Below are 19,727 nucleotides of genomic sequence, written 5' to 3'. Positions count from 1 at the left end.
TTGTTTTACTCCATGTGTAACTCTGTGTCGTTGTATGTGTCGAACTGCTTTGCTTTATCTTGGCCAGGTCGCAATTGTAAATGACAACTTGTTCTCAACTTGCCTACCTGGTTAAATAAAGGTGAAATAAAAAATATCAAATTGTGTAATAGAATTGTCAACCTAAAATATTGTTATATAATTAGAAATGTATTTTATTGGGGGTTTATACACATTGTGTATAAATAGCCTCTAAAATATCTAAACAGGTGTTTTTTTGGAAAGCTGTGAGTTCTATGATATGATGCAATATCAGTAAGTCCTATCATCAACTGATTTCAGACAGTATGGCTGTGGATTGACTGCATTGTTTGAATATTGGCAGTTAATTTTAAGTATTTACGGAATCATTCCTCTAAAATTGTCTGGCTAGCTAGCGAATAAACATTCCGTGCAGATACATTATTCAAATTCATTATTTTACACTATCACAGCACTGGCAAACCATGGCTGACCTTTGGACCATCATAAGAAGGTTGATGTACATTCTATTATTCTAATTCTATGGACTGGAGCACCTTTAACAACTGGCTCACTATTCTTCACCTTAAAGACAGATCTCTATCAATTCCACAGACATTTAGCTTCCTTAACCGAATAACCGTGTTAAGTTAAAAATAGTATCTTCCTGTTTGTGGTTTGTGCTTCCTGTCTGCTCCATTCAAAGTGTTATCATTTCAAAGTGATTTACCAGTATATGCATTCAGTGACATTTAAGGTTTGACATCTGCATTTTATAGTGTTAGAAATGCAACATTGCCACCTAGTGTCTAGACACTACATCAGACCTTCATTACATAGCAACCCTAACCCTGGTTATGAGTAAATCTGCAATTTAGAATAGAATGTTGCAAAATCACCATCTGACAATCACCAAGACTGATGAGAAAACTGTAAGATAAAGCAAATACAATGCTTGATGGACAGAAAGCTCAAAGAAAGATTTCCAAAGATCATCAGGGTTTTATTTGTCAATGCATTTGCAGATTATAATGCCCTTGGGTGCAATGTAAAGCCTGTCTTTACACAGTACAACTGTAGCAATTAAGAGCAAAGAGCCAGAGTGGGATTTGATTGAACCAGCGACCCTGCTGGTAGCCCACGGGACTCTGCCTCTAGCGCAATAAAGGTCCAGACCACTTGGCAGAGGACACACAACAAAATTGGCTCATACTTTGTAGCTGCTACTAATATTGAAGCAAAAGTGCATTATTTTGATGAGGTAAACTCACACACATCAATTCCGTGAATGACAGTTTGATCAAAATCAGTTTTTTGCATGGATCTCTGCGATGTACACACACAGCTCTAGGGAAAATTGCTGTCTTGGTCAAAGCCAGCAATGATCAGGGTCTGTGCTATCGGGATCCATGGAACGGCCCGACCCCATTGAAGTTTACATTTTAAAATGGTAAAGTTAAGCGATAACGGACGTCTCAAGGATCACGGCTAGCAGGGAGGAAAAGTATCAAATTGTCATACTTGAGTAAAAGTAAAGATACCATAATTAATAGAAAATGACTCAAGTGAAAGTGAACGTCACCCAGTATCTGGTTGTAAGTATCTGGCAGGTAGGGGTAGCCTAGTGGTTAAGAGTTAGACCAGTAACTGAAAGGTTACTGGTTTGAATCCCTGAGATGAGTAGGTGTAAAATCTGTTGGTAAACCCTTGAGCAAGGCACTTAACTGTTATTGCTCCGAATACGAGCTTCTGCTATAACGTAAAATAAACGTAGCCTACTTAAGTACAGTGGTGGAAAAAGTAGTCGATTGTCAAACTTCAGTAAAAGCTATACTTCAAAGTATGTTTTAATTAAGTAGCCTTCTTTATACCACAAGCAGTGATTTAAGGGATGAAAAATGTAATATTCATGGTGTCTTTGCAGAAAATGACTGCCACATCCCTGGTCCACATCAGGGTAATGGGCAGCCTAATAAGATATTTACTAATTACATGTCTGTCACTCAGGGAGTGAGTGCTTCTGGGGGTTTCATAGGTGACAGTCCACGACATGTGGACAGTATTTACATTTACATTTAAGTCATTTAGCAGACGCTCTTATCCAGAGCGACTTACAAATTGGTGAATTCACCTTCTGACATCAGTGGAACAGCCACTTTACAATAGTGCATCTAAATCATTTAAGGGGGGTGAGAAGGATTGCTTTATCCTATCCTAGGTATTCCTTGAAGAGGTGGGGTTTCAGGTGTCTCCGGAAGGTGGTGATTGACTCCGCTGTCCTGGCGTCGTGAGGGAGTTTGTTCCACCATTGGGGGGCCAGAGCAGCGAACAGTTTTGACTGGGCTGAGCGGGAACTGTACTTCCTCAGTGGTAGGGAGGCGAGCAGGCCAGAGGTGGATGAACGCAGTGCCCTTGTTTGGGTGTAGGGCCTGATCAGAGCCTGGAGGTACTGCGGTGCCGTTCCCCTCACAGCTCCGTAGGCAAGCACCATGGTCTTGTAGCGGATGCGAGCTTCAACTGGAAGCCAGTGGAGAGAGCGGAGGAGCGGGGTGACGTGAGAGAACTTGGGAAGGTTGAACACCAGACGGGCTGCGGCGTTCTGGATGAGTTGTAGGGGTTTAATGGCACAGGCAGGGAGCCCAGCCAACAGCGAGTTGCAGTAATCCAGACGGGAGATGACAAGTGCCTGGATTAGGACCTGCGCCGCTTCCTGTGTGAGGCAGGGGCGTACTCTGCGGATGTTGTAGAGCATGAACCTACAGGAACGGGCCACCGCCTTGATGTTAGTTGAGAACGACAGGGTGTTGTCCAGGATCACGCCAAGGTTCTTAGCGCTCTGGGAGGAGGACACAATGGAGTTGTCAACCGTGATGGCGAGATCATGGAACGGGCAGTCCTTCCCCGGGAGGAAGAGCAGCTCCGTCTTGCCGAGGTTCAGCTTGAGGTGGTGATCCGTCATCCACACTGATATGTCTGCCAGACATGCAGAGATGCGATTCGCCACCTGGTCATCAGAAGGGGGAAAGGAGAAGATTAATTGTGTGTCGTCTGCATAGCAATGATAGGAGAGACCATGTGAGGTTATGACAGAGCCAAGTGACTTGGTGTATAGCGAGAATAGGAGAGGGCCTAGAACAGAGCCCTGGGGGACACCAGTGGTGAGAGCGCGTGGCGAGGAGACAGATTCTCGCCACGCCACCTGGTAGGAGCGACCTGTCAGGTAGGACGCAATCCAAGCGTGGGCCGCGCCGGAGATGCCCAACTCGGAGAGGGTGGAGAGGAGGATCTGATGGTTCACAGTGTCGAAGGCAGCCGATAGGTCTAGAAGGATGAGAGCAGAGGAGAGAGAGTTAGCTTTAGCAGTGCGGAGCGCCTCCGTGATACAGAGAAGAGCAGTCTCAGTTGAATGACTAGTCTTGAAACCTGACTGATTTGGATCAAGAAGGTCATTCTGAGAGAGATAGCGGGAGAGCTGGCCAAGGACGGCACGTTCAAGAGTTTTGGAGAGAAAAGAAAGAAGGGATACTGGTCTGTAGTTGTTGACATCGGAGGGATCGAGTGTAGGTTTTTTCAGAAGGGGTGCAACTCTCGCTCTCTTGAAGACGGAAGGGACGTAGCCAGCGGTCAGGGATGAGTTGATGAGCGAGGTGAGGTAAGGGAGAAGGTCTCCGGAAATGGTCTGGAGAAGAGAGGAGGGGATAGGGTCAAGCGGGCAGGTTGTTGGGCGGCCGGCCGTCACAAGAAGCGAGATTTCATCTGGAGAGAGAGGGGAGAAAGAGGTCAGAGCACAGGGTAGGGCAGTGTGAGCAGAACCAGCGGTGTCGTTTGACTTGGCAAACGAGGATCGGATGTCGTCGACCTTCTTTTCAAAATGGTTGACGAAGTCATCTGCAGAGAGGGAGGAGGGGGAGGGGGAGGAGGATTCAGGAGGGAGGAGAAGGTGGCAAAGAGCTTCCTAGGGTTAGAGGCAGATGCTTGGAATTTAGAGTGGAAGAAAGTGGCTTTAGCAGCAGAGACAGAGGAGGAAAATGTAGAGAGGAGGGAGTGAAAGCATGCCAGGTCCGCAGGGAGGCGAGTTTTCCTCCATTTCCGCTCGGCTGCCCGGAGCACTGTTCTGTGAGCTCGCAATGAGTCGTCGAGCCACGGAGCGGGAGGGGAGGACCGAGCCGGCCTGGAGGATAGGGGACATAGAGAGTCAAAGGATGCAGAAAGGGAAGAGAGGAGGGTTGAGGAGGCAGAATCAGGAGATAGGTTGGAGAAGGTATGAGCAGAGGGAAGAGATGATAGGATGGAAGAGGAGAGAGTAGTAGGGGAGAGAGAGCGAAGGTTGGGATGGCGCGATACCATCCGAGTAGGGGCAGTGTGGGAAGTGTTGGATGAGAGCGAAAGGGAAAAGGATACAAGGTAGTGGTCGGAGACTTGGAGGGGAGTTGCAATGAGGTTAGTGGAAGAACAGCATCTAGTAAAGATGAGGTCGAGCGTATTGCCTGCCTTGTGAGTAGGGGGGGAAGGTGAGAGGGTGAGGTCAAAAGAGGAGAGGAGTGGAAAGAAGGAGGCAGAGAGGAATGAGTCAAAGGTAGACGTGGGGAGGTTAAAGTATCCAGTCAGTCTGTTATTCAGACAATCCTGAGCCAACTAGGTGAAAAATCTGTTGATGTGCCCTTGAGCATGGCACTTAACCCTAATTGCTCCTATAAGTCGTTCTGAATAAGAGCCTCGGCTAAATGACAAACGTAATTAAAAGGATGTTTGGTTTAGTGATTAAGCCCTTAGAGGGAATGAGGGTGTTCCACATGAACTATTAACTAATAGAGCAACAACATGGGCTGGTGTGTCATCGCTGGCTGCAGGTAGGGCTTTTATGAAAAATCAATAGGATATAATGTGCAGGGCTAACTGAAGAATGATGTAGCCTACCCCTGAAAGTGTTTTAATTTCATGCATCTTTGGAACTATCGATTGCCAAAGGCGTTGCACCCCTGGAGTGTGCACATGACCTCCAGAGCACAAACACACTTCCAAGTCATATAGACGTATAAGGAAGTGCTTGCAGAACTTCATCAAATCAACGTTAAGTCAAGTAGACAGTTTAGAATATGTTATAGCGGGTGCAGCGAAATGCTTATGTTAGTTCCTAACCTTGCAGTAAAGTATCTAACGAGTACACACACGTAAAAGGATTCAAGAAATCTCGGAATGAGTTGTTGGCTAGCGCGCACATGCATTACATAATGCAACATTTTTAGTTTCAAAAGCATCAGTAGAGTTGAAAATGCAATGGAAACCTATTTAAACTTGTTTAATTATTTATTCCGGAAATGGGACTTTAACTGCGAAAGTTACTTGTGTGCACGTCACGCAGACTTCACATAAACTAGTCAATTTGATGGGAACATCTGATGGGGAAATGCTAATTGGTTGGAAAGCGACTAATAAATCCGTCGCCAATTATGCGAAAACTTGAGGCTAGAGCGTGCATCTACGCCATAGGCAATGTAGGGGGCGTGTTCATAGAAATGGCACTATGCTGTCAAACCAAATCTGGAATGCAACCTGTGAAAAAAAATACACCTATTCTACCTGCCTAGGAAGGAGCGTGATTGATGCCGCGAGTCCGGTGGAGAGATTAGTCAGAGAAGGGCAGCTGGAAATGGTAAGTACAAGCAATGTCATAATTATATTATGGAGTCAGACTGTAAAACAATACTAAACAGTGGTGCGTTTGTCACGTGGAAAGTGACCGGTTCTAGGTCTTAGTTGAGCAGGCAGCGTGAAGTTAGAAGCAGACAAAAGTGACTTATTTTGTAAGGCATGCTTTTCTATCAGTTTCAGCACATTCTCAGTACTGGCGCATTCTCAATTTGGTTTCACAATTCAGTTATGTTAATTTCGATGTCGTTACCGTTACTTTAAAATCAAACTCAAACAAAAAGAGGCACAGCAAGCCCATCAGTCAGGTGTCTATTTAGATTTAGTCAGTGTAGCAAACCTCGCAACACAGTCTCCATTTGTACTCTCACCAAACATATCAGCCTGTCGTAATACGCTTTCAGCGAACAACGATTAACCATGCCTCGGGATAGCGTCACTTCATGTGGGCAGCTGCCTGGGAAAAAAAATAGTTTTAAATACTATCATTTAGTTCATGACCAGGCAATTAACCAATAGAAAATGCTACTCAGGTTAAACGTGCCAATAAGTCACAGGTGACATTCTCACTCACTTAATGAGCTTTTCCTTGCACTTGATAGTGAAACTCTGCAAAAGTACATGTTCAATAATAGGTTTTACACACTGGTTAAAAAAGGCAAATATTTCACACACAAATTGATAAACTCCCTGAAACTCTAACTATACAACAAAGTCCCTATGGAAAAATTGACTCCAATACCTGCTAGCAACTCTACCACATGGTGTCCTGAGGCAGCCAGGGCTCCCATAGTGGTGTTGACCTGTTCTATTGCTGGCACATTGCCCTCAGATCACCAGACCACACACCTCCAACCAGTTCCTTAGAGCAATTTAGCCTTCACCCACAAGGCACCTTAACATGCTACAGGCCAGTGAGTGTCTCTCGGACCAGAAGGGGAGAGACTGGCTTCCTCACCTGCACTCAGACCCACCGATGGGAGAGACTGCAAAACCTATGAGGGCACAAAGAAACACCAGACCATGAAACTAAAATGGTCCCTGCTCCACAACTGCGCATTCGGTGGCTCAGACTCAGCTGATGCTACATCAAATGTCACAAGGTGGAAAGTGACACATTCACCTGAAAAATGAGTTGAAACCTGTTAGTTCACCTTAAACCTGTTAGTCTAGTGACCACTTCTGGATTGTGCGCTAGTGCACCTCACTTTACGCACGGAATTTCCACCGTTCTAATGGAGTGTTCCAGTGTCTAGGGACCTTCATGCGCTTCAACCATACATTAGATTACTCTCCAGTCTTTAGAGAAACATTATGAATACTGTATCATAATGTTGGAATCACCAGATAAAGCAAGAGAGAAAGATGAGCCTTATTGACACGTGTGCAAAGTTTGGATAAGAAATGATTGTTCAAACATTTTGTTAACTTATTAATCTTTACTGTCTGTCACTTATGGTTATCCTGCAAGTAAATATGGTAAGGCAAGGTTTTCAATCAGTTTAAGCAAGTTCTCAGTTCTGACACATTCTCAATATGGTTTCACTATAGAACCCCACAGTGGAGGTGTCATAATACCCATTAAACCTAGTGGTCAAACAGGAAAATGGTTCCAATTGTTTTTCCACCATTCATTTTTCTCATTAGGACATTTTTAGGAACACTTAAAATAAGGGCTGTGTTTCGTTGGAAAAATGAATGGTGGAAAAACGATTGGAAACATTTCCTTGTTTAACCGCTAGGTTTTATGGGTATTATGACTCGTACTGTGGTACTCTATTCAGTTAAATTGTATATGGAAATTAAAATTTTCTCATTAACTTTTCTTTAAAAACCATGCTACTTAAAATCAGAATCATCCAAACCAAACAAAAAGGGGCACAGGAAGCGACGCAGCCCAGCAAACAGGTGTCCATCTTCAGCGCTAAGACAGGTCAAATTTGTGCTGTAATTAACTAAGGGCGTGTTCCTCTGTCCAGACGTTGCTGACGCATACCAGATCTTACAACGCCTGGACAGGTATTTTATGTATCAACTAACCACATCACATGTTATAGCAATCTGTCAGTCGATCACGTGGCACGCAACCATTGGTTGGTGGATGCAATGCCTGAGCAGGGGAACACAACCATGTGGTCTACTGATTCTTAAAAAATCTATTCAAGAATTATAAGATCTGGCATGCGTCAACAACGCCTGGGCAGAGGAACGCGTCCTTAATCAATTACAGCACAAACTCTGTTTACCATGTACTTTCTTCAATTGTATCAGCCTGCCATAATAAGCTTTCAGCAAACAGTGATCCAACATGCCTCTGTACTGGATCACTTCCTGTGGGCAGCTGCACATAGGGCTTGTTAAACATTGCAGGTGACTGCCTACTGACTGATCAATAAAAATAATTACTCATAAATAACTACTTCATATTATTTGTAGATCAGTCAGTCCCAATTTATCCATGATACAGTGGCTTGTGAAAATATTCACCCCCCCTTGGAATTTTTCCTATTTTGTTGCCTTACAACCTGGAATTAAAATTGATAATATTTTAGGGTTTGTATCATTTGATTTACATAACATGCATACCACTTTGAAGATGCAAAATATTTTGTGGCGAAACAAACAAGAAATAAGACAAAAACTGAGAACTTGAGCGTGCATAACTATTCACCCCCCAAAGTCAATACTTTGTAGAGTCACCTTTTGCAGCAATTACAGATGCAAGTTTCTTGGGGTATGTCTCTATAAGCTTGACACATCAAGCCACTGGGATTTTGCCCATTCTTCAAGGCAAAACTGCTCCATCTCCATCAAGTTGGATGGGTTCTGCTGGTGTTCAGCAATCTAAGTCATACCACAGATTTTCATTTGGATTGAGGTCTGGGCTTTGACTAGGCCATTCCAATACATTTAAATGTTTCCCCTTAAACCACTTGAGTGTTGCGTGAGCAGTATGCTTATGGTCATTGTCCTGCTGGAAGGTGATCCTCTGTCCCAGTCTCAAATTTCTGGAAGACAAACAGATTTTCCCTCAAGAATTTCTTTGTATTTAGCGCCATCCATCATTCCTCCAATTCTGACCAGTTTCCCAGTCCCTGCCAATGAAAAACATCCATACAGCATGATGCTGCCTCCACCATGCTTCACTGTGGGGATGGTGTTCTCGGGGTGTTGAGTTTGCACAAGACAAAGTGTTTTCCCTGATGGCCAAAAAGTTAAATTTTAGTCTCATCTGACCAGAGTACATTCTTCCATATGTTTGCGGAGTTTCTCACAGGCCTTTTGGCAAACACCAAACGTGTTTGGTTATTTTTCTGAAAGCAATGGCTTTTATCTGGACACTCTTCCATAAAGCCCAGTTCTGTGGAGTGTACGGCTTAAAGTGGTCCTATGGACATATACTCCAATCTCCGCTGTGGAGCTTTGAAGCTCCTTCAGGGTTATCTTTGGTCTCTTTTTTGCCTCTGATTAATGTCCTCCTTGCCTGGTCTGTGAATTTGTGGGCGGCCCTCTCTTGGCAGGTTTGTTGTGGTGCCATATTCTTAAAAAAATGTAATAATGGATTTACTGGTGCTACGTGGGATGTTCAAAGTTTTGAATATTTTTTTATAACCCAACCCTGATCTGTACGTCTCCACAACTCTGTCCCTGATCTGTTTGGAGAGCACCTGGGTCTTCATGGTGCCACTTGCTTTTAGTGGTGTTGCACACTCTGGGGCCTTTCAGAACAGGTGTATATATACTGTGGGGCAAAAAAGTATTTAGTCATCCACCAATTGTGCAAGTTCTCCCACTTAAAAAGAGGAGAGAGGCCTGAAATTTTCATCATAGGTACACTTTAACTTTGACAGACAAAATGAGAAATCTAGGAAATCACATTGTAGGATTTTTAATGAATTTATTTGCAAATTATGGTGGAAAATAAGTATTTGGTCAATAACAAAAGTTTATCAATACTTTGTTATATACCCTTTGTTGGCAATGACAGAGGTCAAATGTTTTCTGTAAGTCTTCACAAGGTTTTCACACACTGTTGCTGGTATTTTGGGGCTGTTGCTGGGCAACACGGACTTTCAACTCCCTCCAAAGATTTTCTATGATGTTGAGATCTGGAGACTGGCTAGGCCACTCCAGGACCTTGAAATGCTTCTTACGAAGCCACTCCTTCGTTGCCCGGGCGGTGTGTTTGGGATCATTGTCATGCTGAAAGACCCAGCCATGTTTCATCTTCAATGCCCTTGCTGATGGAAGGAGGTTTTCACTCAAAATATCACGATACATGGCCCCATTCATTCTTTCCTTTACACGGATCAGTCGTCCTGGTCCCTTTGCAGAAAAACAGCCCCAAAGCATGATGTTTCCACGCCCATACTTCACAGTAGGTATGGTGTTCTTTGGATGCAACTCAACATTCTTTGTCCTCCAAACACGATGAGTTGAGTTTTTACCAAAAAGTTATATTTTGGTTTCATCTGACCATATGACATTCTCACAATCTTCTTCTGGATCATCCAAATGCTCTCTAGCAAACTTCAGACGGGCCTGGACATGTACTGGCTTAAGCAGGGGGACACGTCTGGCACTGCAGGATTTGAGTCCCTGGCGGCGTAGTGTGTTACTGATGGTAGGCTTTGTTACTTTGGTCCCAGCTCTCTGCAGGTCATTCACTAGGTCCCCCTGTGTGGTTCTGGGATTTTTGCTCACCGTTCTTGTGATCATTTTGACCCCACGGGGTGAGATCTTGCGTGGAGCTCCAGATCAAGGGAGATTATCAGTGGTCTTGTATGTCTTCCATTTCCTAATAATTGCTCCCACAGTTGATTTCTTCAAACCAAGCTGCTTACCTATTGCAGATTCAGTCTTCCCAGCCTGGTGCAGGTCTACAATTTTGTTTCTGGTGTCCTTTGACAGCACTTTGGTCTTGGTCATAGTGGAGTTTGGAGTGTGACTGTTTGAGGGTGTGGACCCGGTGTCTTTTATACTGATAACAAGTTCAAACAGGTGCCATTAATACAGGTAACGAGTGGAGGACAGAGGAGCCTCTTAAAGAAGAAGTTACAGGTCTGTGAGAGCCAGAAATCTTGCTTGTTTGTAGGTGACCAAATACTTATTTTCCACCATAATTTGCAAATAAATTCATTAAAAATCCTACAATGTGATTTTCTGGATTTTTTTTCCCTCATTTTGTCTGTCATATTTGAAGTGTACCTATGATGAAATTATCAGAAAACCAGTCAGTATCTGGCATGACCACTATTTGCCTCATGCACCGTGACACATCTCCTTCGCATAGAGTTGATCAGGCTGTTGATTATGGCCTGTGGAATGTTGTCCCTCTCCTCTTCAATGGCTGTTCGAAGTTGCAGGATATTGGTGGGAACTGGAACACGCATCCCAAACATGCTCAATGGGTGACATGTCTGGTGAGTATGCAGGTCATGGAAGAACAGGGACATTTTCAGCTTCCAGGAATTGTATACAGATCCTTGCGACATGGCCGCGTATTATAATGCTGAAACATGGTGGCTGATAAATGGCACGACAATGGCCCTCGGGATCTCGTCGCGGTATCTCTGTGGATTCAAATTGCCATCGATAACATGCAATTGTGTTCGTTGTCCGTAGCTTATGCCTGCCCATACCATAACCCCACTCTGTTCACAACGTTGACGTCAGCAAACCACTCGCCCATCACGACTCCATACACTCTATCTGCCCGGTACAGTTGAAACTGGGATTCATCCATGAAGAGCACACTTTTCCAGCAGCGATCAACGGTGAGCATTTGCTCATTGAAGTCCAGTACAACGCTGAACTGCGTTCAGGTCAAGACCCTGGTGAGGATGACGAGCACGTAGATGAGCTTCCCTGAGATGATTTCTGACAGTGTTTGCAGAACCTACAGTTTCATCAGCTGTCTGGGTGGCTGGTCTCAGACAATCCCGCAGGTGAAGAAGCCGGATGTGGAGGTCCTGGCTGGCGTGGTTACACGTGGTCTGCGGTTGTGCGGCTGGTTGGAAATACTACCAAATTCTCTAATACAATGTTGGAGGTGGCTTATGGTAGAAAAATATACATTCAATTATCTGGCAACAGCTCTGGTGGACATTCCTACAGTCAGCATGCCAATTGAATGCTCCCTCAAGTTGAGACATGAGAGGCATTGTGTTGTGTGACAAAACTGCACGTTTTATAGTGGTCTTTTATTGTCCCCTGGCACAAGGTGCACCTGTGTAATGATCATGCTGTTTAATCAGATTCTTGATATACCACACCTGTCAGATGTATGGATTATTTTGGCAAAGGAGAAATGCTCTCTAACATGGATGTAAACAAATTTGTGTACATTTGAGGGAAATAAGCTTTTGTGCGTATGGAACATTTCTGGGTTCTTTTATTTCAGCTCATGAAACATGGGACCAACACTTTACATGTTACGTTTATATTTTTGTTCAGTGTATTTAATTTATATCACGGGACCAGGCAATTAACCAATAGAAATGCTACTTAGGTTAAACATGCCAATAGGTCACACTTGTGTCATTCTCACCCATTTAATGAGTGCTTCCTCACACTTGATTGTGAAAAACACTGCAAAAGCACACGTGCAATAATAGGTTTCACACACTGGTTAGAAAAAGCTATTATTTCACATAAATTTGCACTCAAAAAGAAACTCCCAGAAACTCTAACTATACATCAAAGTCCTCTTGAAAATAAAGGCCTCCGATACCTGCTAGCATCTCTCCCACATGGTGTCCTGAGGCAGCCAATGAGTTCCAGTGTCTAGGGGACTTGGGGTGCTTCTAATCAAAAGTGTTGGGGAAGCTTCTCTGACAATATAGTTTACCAAGCTAACAATTACTTCATACTCAAAGAAATTAAGCTATACTAAAGAGACCCTTAAGAAAAATATAGTTTTCTTAACTAAAGTTGCTTTGAAAAAGTAGTTCACTACATCCAAACTACTTTGAAAACTTCTCATATGTATATCTGAAACGTCATAGACTACAAATTGCAAGAACAGATCATTCTGGAGTCCGATGTTTACGGAATGTGTAATTTAGCCTATTGTTAGGTTCTAAATGAACCTAGTAAAACTTACGGACGCTTCATAAAGCTCAAACCAAGTTTATTCAGCCACTGGGTCATACAGCTGCATAAGACAAAGACATGGTTCCACCAGTGGTAGTATATAAACCCCAATTTGGGTGACGTCCTCCTTCTCTCTAAACATTAATTTCCTGCCTAGCAATAAAGATGTAAGTGATGCGGCCATAAACTGTCCTTCTCCCTTAATATGACCTGGTCTGACCTCGGCCCCCTTCCTCACTAAACCACATCTCTTCATCTTTATCAGTGCCTGCCTCGTGATTGCCCTTCCTTTACTCAATACATTCCAAGCTTAATTGCCTCCACCATATTCATTCCTCCTACAGATAACCATTAACTTCTGGTCTAGACCCTAGACTATAGCACTCAATATTCCAATAGGATACCTGATAATTAACACTATTCCAAGTTTGAGTCAGAACCCAGAATCCATCACTATTAAACACATAAACTATGTTTCAAGTGAGAATTAGGCAGGTCTGATTCAGAAAAAGGAAATTCTTGCCTACTTCACTCATTAAAAAATAGTGTAGTTTCAGTAGTTAGCTACACCGTTACATGGCACAAAAGTAATTAACTATTGAAAACCCTACCGACATTTGAATTAACTACATTTTTCAGGAGGGTAGTGGTAAACTACATTTACTATGTAGTAATTTAAATTACTATATAGTAAATGTAGTTAAATTACTGGTAGAACTACGTGTAGTTCACTACTCCTCAACACTGCTAATCAATCATATATTCTGTCTAACTATAATTCTGGAATCACCAGATAAAGCCAGAGATAAAAACGAACCTTAATGACACTTTTGGAAAGTTTGGATCAGAATTAGTGATCGTTCAAAACTGTCCTTAACTTATTCACCTTTACTGTCTGTCAAGTCTTTCGCTTGGGGTTAACTTATTCACCTTTACTGTCTGTCAAGTCTTTCCTGGACACATTTAGAATGAATGTTAACAGACACATCCTCCCATAGCCCTTTTGCCTGGACACATTTAGAATGAATGTCAGTAACAGACACATCCCTATGTCCATAGCCCTGCGAGGCTTTGCCTGGACACATTTAGAATGAATGTCAGTAACAGACACATCCCTATGTCCATAGCCCTGCGAGGCTTTGCCTGGACACATTTAGAATGAATGTCAGTAACAGACACATCCCTATGTCCATAGCCCTGCGAGGCTTTGCCTGGACACATTTAGAATGAATGTCAGTAACAGACACATCCCTATGTCCATAGCCCTGCGAGGCTTTGCCTGGACACATTTAGAATGAATGTCAGTAACAGAATGAATGTCACATCCCTATGTCCATGTCCATTTAGCCCTCCCTATGTCCATAGAGGCTTTGCCTGGACACATTTAGAATGAATGTCAGTAACAGACACATCCCTATGTCCATAGCCCTGCGAGGCTTTGCCTGGACACATTTAGAATGAATGTCAGTAACAGACACATCCCTATGTCCATAGCCCTGCGAGGCTTTGCCTGGACACATTTAGAATGAATGTCAGTAACAGACACATCCCTATGTCCATAGCCCTGCGAGGCTTTGCCTGGACACATTTAGAATGAATGTCAGTAACAGACACATCCCTGTCCATGCCCTGACACACATTTAGAATGAATGTCAGTAACAGACACATCCCCATAGCCCTGTCCTGGACACATTTAGAATGAATGTCAGTAACAGACACATCCCTATGTCCATAGCCCTGCGAGGCTTTGCCTGGACACATTTAGAATGAATGTCAGTAACAGACACATCCCTATGTCCATAGCCCTGCGAGGCTTTGCCTGGACACATTTAGAATGAATGTCAGTAACAGACACATCCCTATGTCCATAGCCCTGCGAGGCTTTGACTGTCCCACAAACACACCAGAGCTATTGGTTGTGGAAGGAGCACACATTTGGGCGTACAATAACTCAGACACATCCGTCCCTTTGTGACATGCATCTCTTCAAAATAACCCAGATGAACAAACGAGACCCTATGGAACTATTTGACATAAATCTGAGTCAAACCTGACGACCACAAATATGTACACCAATCTGACACACGAAGCTCCAGCTACTGCATGTTAAAATTGGATGATTGTTTACACAGCTATAAAGCGTGAGGGTGGGACTGGTAGGGGTAAGTATGCATGCACCCATTGAACTGTGCAAAACTCATACAAGACTCGTACGACTATACTGTTAGCTATGTGTTATAGATCAGTGGTTCCCAGATGCCTTTTTCACCGTTACCCTTTTATAGCTTTTGAGGTTTTTTAGTGGCCAACCAAGTCAGCAAAACCAATGTCCTTGCCAGGACCCAGCCACGACTTAATTAAAAGACTTTTGCCACAACTCACAACCAGTTTATCTTTACCTGCTATTTCTTTGGTTTTTCCAACCCTGATCTGTTGTGTTTTTATGCTCTATTGTAGGGGCATCGATACAGATGAGTTGCTACCTCAAACCTCCAGTATTCCCCTTCAACCCTTAGGGTGCCTTGCTGTGGGAATACCTCACCAAGACCTGAACTGGACCAGACTCGCCTGCAGCATCCCAGCATTGTGTCTTAGAATCTCTCATAATCAACTGAAAGACTGGAACTTAAATTGAAAGGGTACTGATCACTAGCAACCATATCACGTAACTCCTCAATAACTGTCTTTAGAAGTATTATCCAAGATGGCTCCCACCACCATGGAGGCGGCTGACATCGTTGTTGTGGTGCTGTACTTCATCCTGGTCCTTGCCATTGGCTTCTTCGCCATGATGAAAGCCAATCGGAGCACTGTGAGCGGTTACTTCCTGGCCGGCCGATCAATGAACTGGGCTATGATTGGTGCCTCTCTGTTCGTCAGCAACATTGGCAGCGAGCATTTCATTGGCCTTGCAGGGTCCGGGGCGGCCAGCGGGTTCGGAGTCGCCGCATGGGAGTTCAATGCCCTCCTGCTCCTCCAGCTCCTGGGCTGGGTTTTCATTCCTGTTTACATCCACTCTGGGGTCTACACAATGCCAGAGTACCTGGCCAAGCGCTTCGGCGGCCGACGGCTCAAGGTCTACTTCGCTGCTCTCTCTCTGCTGCTCTACATCTTCACCAAGCTCTCTGTGGACCTGTACTCCGGAGCGCTCTTCATCCAGGAGTCACTGGGCTGGAACCTCTATCTGTCCATCATCCTCCTCATCACTGTGACCGCGCTGCTGACCGTCACAGGGGGCCTGGTTGCGGTGATCTACACCGACACCCTCCAGGCGTTCCTGATGATTGGCGGCGCGCTATGCCTAACCGCCATTAGCCTGGTAAAAGTGGGTGGCCTGGAAGGGGTGCGGACCAAGTACATGGAAGCCAGACCGAACATCACAGCAATATTAGCATCCTCCAACTTCACCTACATCCCCTCCTGCCACGTGGAGCCCAAGCCCGACTCCCTGCGCATCCTAAGGGGCCCGCTGGACAAGGACCTCCCCTGGCCGGGCTTCCTCCTTGGCCAGACCCCGGCCTCCATCTGGTACTGGTGTGCCGACCAGGTCATCGTCCAGCGGGTGCTAGCCGCACGGAGCATCTCCCACGCTAAAGGCTCCACACTGATGGCCGGCTTCCTCAAGATCCTGCCCATGTTCATCATCGTCATTCCCGGGATGATCTCCCGCATCCTGTTTGCAGATGAGCTGGCGTGTATCAGCCCAGAACACTGCATGGAGGTGTGTGGATCCAGGGCCGGGTGTTCTAACATCGCCTACCCCCGCCTGGTGATGTCCGTCATGCCGCTGGGTCTGCGTGGCCTGATGATGGCGGTGATGATCGCAGCTCTCATGAGCGACCTGGACTCCATCTTCAACTCCGCCAGCACCATCTTCACCTTGGACATTTACAAAATGGCACGGGAGCGGGCGTCGTCGAGGGAGCTGATGGTGGTGGGACGTGTGTTCGTGGTGTTCATGGTGGTTATCAGCATCGCCTGGGTTCCTGTCATCATCGAGATGCAGGGAGGCCAGATGTTCTACTACATCCAGGAAGTGTCTGACTACCTGACCCCGCCCATCGCTGCCCTATTCTTGCTGGGCGTCCTATGGCGGCGCTGCAACGAGACTGGTGCGTTCTGGGGTGGCATAGTGGGGTTCGCGTTGGGCGCCACGAGACTGGTGCTTGCGTTCGTCTACAGAGAGCCCCACTGCGACGAGCCGGATGAGCGGCCATCTTTTGTCAAGGACGTCCATTTCATGTACGTGGCAGCCGGGCTGTTCTGGGTCTCAGGCCTGGTGGCTGTGGTGGTTAGCCTCTGCACCCCTCCACCCAGCATAGAGCAGGTCCGCACCACTACCTTCTGGGGGCTACGCCAAGGAAACACAACCCTAAACATAGAGAGAGACGAGGAGATGAGCAAGCTGAACCCCCAAACTGAGACCCATGTCAATGGGAACGGCTGCATGGACAAGGAGACGACCAAAGACCTCCATAATGGGGTGGAGGCTTTATCCTATATGGAGGCTCCATCTAATCTCCAAAATGGCGGCCACCCGACCTTTTCAAGCACCGGAATGGCAGTAGACCAAGAAAAGCCTTGGGTGGTCTGCTGTGGAGGAGTAGGAGGGGAGAAGGGGAGGTGTGTGAGGGTTCTAGAGTGGTTCTGTGGGTTTAAGGAGGAACCGGCTAAGACCCGGCCCAGATCAGCCGAGGAGGAAGAGAGGCTTTTGCAGGAGATGCTCCAGGAGACCCCCAGAACCAGACTCATCCTCAACATGGGCCTGGTGCTGGTCTGCTCTGTGGGGGTGTTCCTCTTCATCTACTTCTCTCTGTAGGAGGGGATCTCAACCTGTGACATACACAATATAGTTTATATGTAATATGTCTACATGTGACATCTAAAGAAGTGTTTCTTAACTTGTGTTTCTTACGCCACCCCAAAAGTTCAAGTCCAGTGAATCAGGTGTGCTTGAGCTGGGCTAGAACAAAAATGTCTAACCTTGGTGGTACTCCAACATGGACTCAGGGATAGACTAGTATGTAATGTTAAATTTCGTATGGTACAGTGCCTTAAAGTATTCACACCGCTTGACCTTTTTCAAAATGTTGTTACAAAGTGGGATTAAAATAGATGTAATTGTCATTTTTTTTGTCAACGATTTACACTACATACTCATGTCAACGTGGGAAAAAATTCACAAGTTAAATGGAAAATTAAACACTAATATATTTTCATTAGATAAGTATTCAACCCACTGAGTCAATACACGTTAGAATTACCTTTGGAAGCAATTACAGCTTTCTGGGTAAGTCTCGAAGAGCTTTGCAAACCTGGATTGTATAATATTTGCCCATTCTTCTTCTTTTAAAAATGATTCAAGCTCTGTCAAATTGGTTGTTGACCATTGCTGAACAGCCATTTTAAAGTTGATTTTAAGTCAAAACTGTAACTAGGGCACTCAAACATTCAATATCGTCTTGGTAGGTAACTCCAGTGTATATTTGGCCTTGCGTTTTAGGCTATTGTCCTGCTGAAAGGTGGATTTGTCTCTGTGTCTGTTGGAAAGCAGACAACCAGGTTTTCCTTTAGGACTATGCCTAGCTCTGTGCTTAGCTCTATTCCCTTTCTTTTAATCCCAAATAAAACTCCCAAGTCCTTGCCGATGACAAACACATTCATTAATTCATTTAGCAGACAATTGTATCACACCATAGTGCTATCAGACTTCTGATACCAACGCAGGGTGAAGGAGGGGTCACAAAATGTGAACCGCTATCAAAATCGTATAGAAAAGTATTTTTTATTTTGACAATCCAAATTACAGTATTTTGAAAATACAAAATACATTGGATTGTAGTTCAGCCCAGTGTAAGTCAAATGACAAAATACTCTGAATTCAAATAAGTATTTCAAATACATTAACAGAAACTGTCCATCTTTGCCTGTGGTTTCATGCTGCCAGCTACGCTACTCTCTACCTGACCTAGATATAGAATACATAGAAACCCCCTTATCTAAAGGAACACTATTAAAAGAAGTCCCCCCTGTAATGGAATAGTACTGCCTGAATTGGTACTACTTTCTGTGGTAGAGTCAAAAAAGGTGCAAATGAATGTTACAGTATTAGCCCAAGCACGTTCCTGTTGTCAGACTATTTGCATAATACAAGAAAGGGAGTTAGTTAGTGGTGGTATTGCAGGAAAATAAGTCCTGTGTGTATTCATCCCCCTCAGCCCACAGTGTCCTGGTGTGCCTGAGGTCAGAAATAGCCCAGTGGGTAACCAGTGTCCTGAAAAGACCCAAGATGGACACCATGGTCTGGTCTGTAGGGAGCCACTGATGTGTGTAAACCAGCACAGGAGCACCTGGTTAAACAGCAGTATGGGACTGGTATGGGAGTGAGCACTACTTTGCTGCTGGCCTAGTCCTCATTGTCACTCATAGCCCACCATTCTCAAATAGTTTTAATTCATATAAGGTTCAGTGCCATATAGGCTGTGTTTACACAGGCAGCCCAATTCTGATCCTTCCCCACACACTAACTGGTCTTTTGATCACATCACATCTTTTCCAGATTGGTCAAGACAGATTAGTGAAAAAGTAACAGAATTGGGCTGCCTGTGTAAACAGCCATCATAGTTCATGGTATGTTCTTGATCTTTTGCAACATGAAGGTAAAATGAGTGAAAGAAGAGCATCCAGAAAACAAGGATTATAACCAGCTAACTAACAGTGACTCCGAAACCACCAAAGAAGAAAACAGGCCATCAGGCAGGTAGTGGAGAAACATCAGTAACATGACTCCTCCCCTTTTCACTGTTTAGAAGTCTGGGGTTAGTTTAACCACATTCCACAACATGTTTCCACAACTTTGACTGTGTTGTGTAGGCTACTATTTATATTGGCCTATTTAGTGTCACATACGCGAATCCATAGCAGCCGGACCGAAACCAATGGCCAACCAAAGATGATTATCTATCTGCAAGCAACTACCCAAA

General features: G+C 44.6%; 1 protein-coding gene across 1 annotated transcript; it reads left to right on the top strand.

Moving 5' to 3' along the window:
• Window positions 1–5,571: 5,571 nt before the first annotated feature.
• LOC135542744 (sodium/myo-inositol cotransporter-like) lies at window positions 5,572–18,374 on the top strand. The gene is made up of 2 exons (XM_064969917.1): window positions 5,572–5,653; window positions 15,202–18,374. The coding sequence occupies exon 2, from the start codon at window positions 15,449–15,451 to the stop codon at window positions 17,561–17,563; it is 2,115 nt and encodes a 704-aa protein (XP_064825989.1). The 5' UTR covers window positions 5,572–5,653; window positions 15,202–15,448; the 3' UTR covers window positions 17,564–18,374.
• The last annotated feature ends 1,353 nt before the right edge of the window (window positions 18,375–19,727 follow it).

This window comes from Oncorhynchus masou, chromosome 6 (genome assembly GCF_036934945.1).
Source record: "Oncorhynchus masou masou isolate Uvic2021 chromosome 6, UVic_Omas_1.1, whole genome shotgun sequence".
Classification (NCBI taxonomy): domain Eukaryota; kingdom Metazoa; phylum Chordata; class Actinopteri; order Salmoniformes; family Salmonidae; genus Oncorhynchus; species Oncorhynchus masou.
The sequence above is the reverse complement of the archived record's forward strand: the minus strand, read 5'-3'. Positions and strand labels throughout refer to the sequence as shown.

Coding starts and splice junctions, on each gene's coding strand:
- LOC135542744 (XM_064969917.1), top strand. CDS start 15,449: ATGGCTCCCACCACCATGGAGGCGGCTGACATCGTTGTTGTGGTGCTG.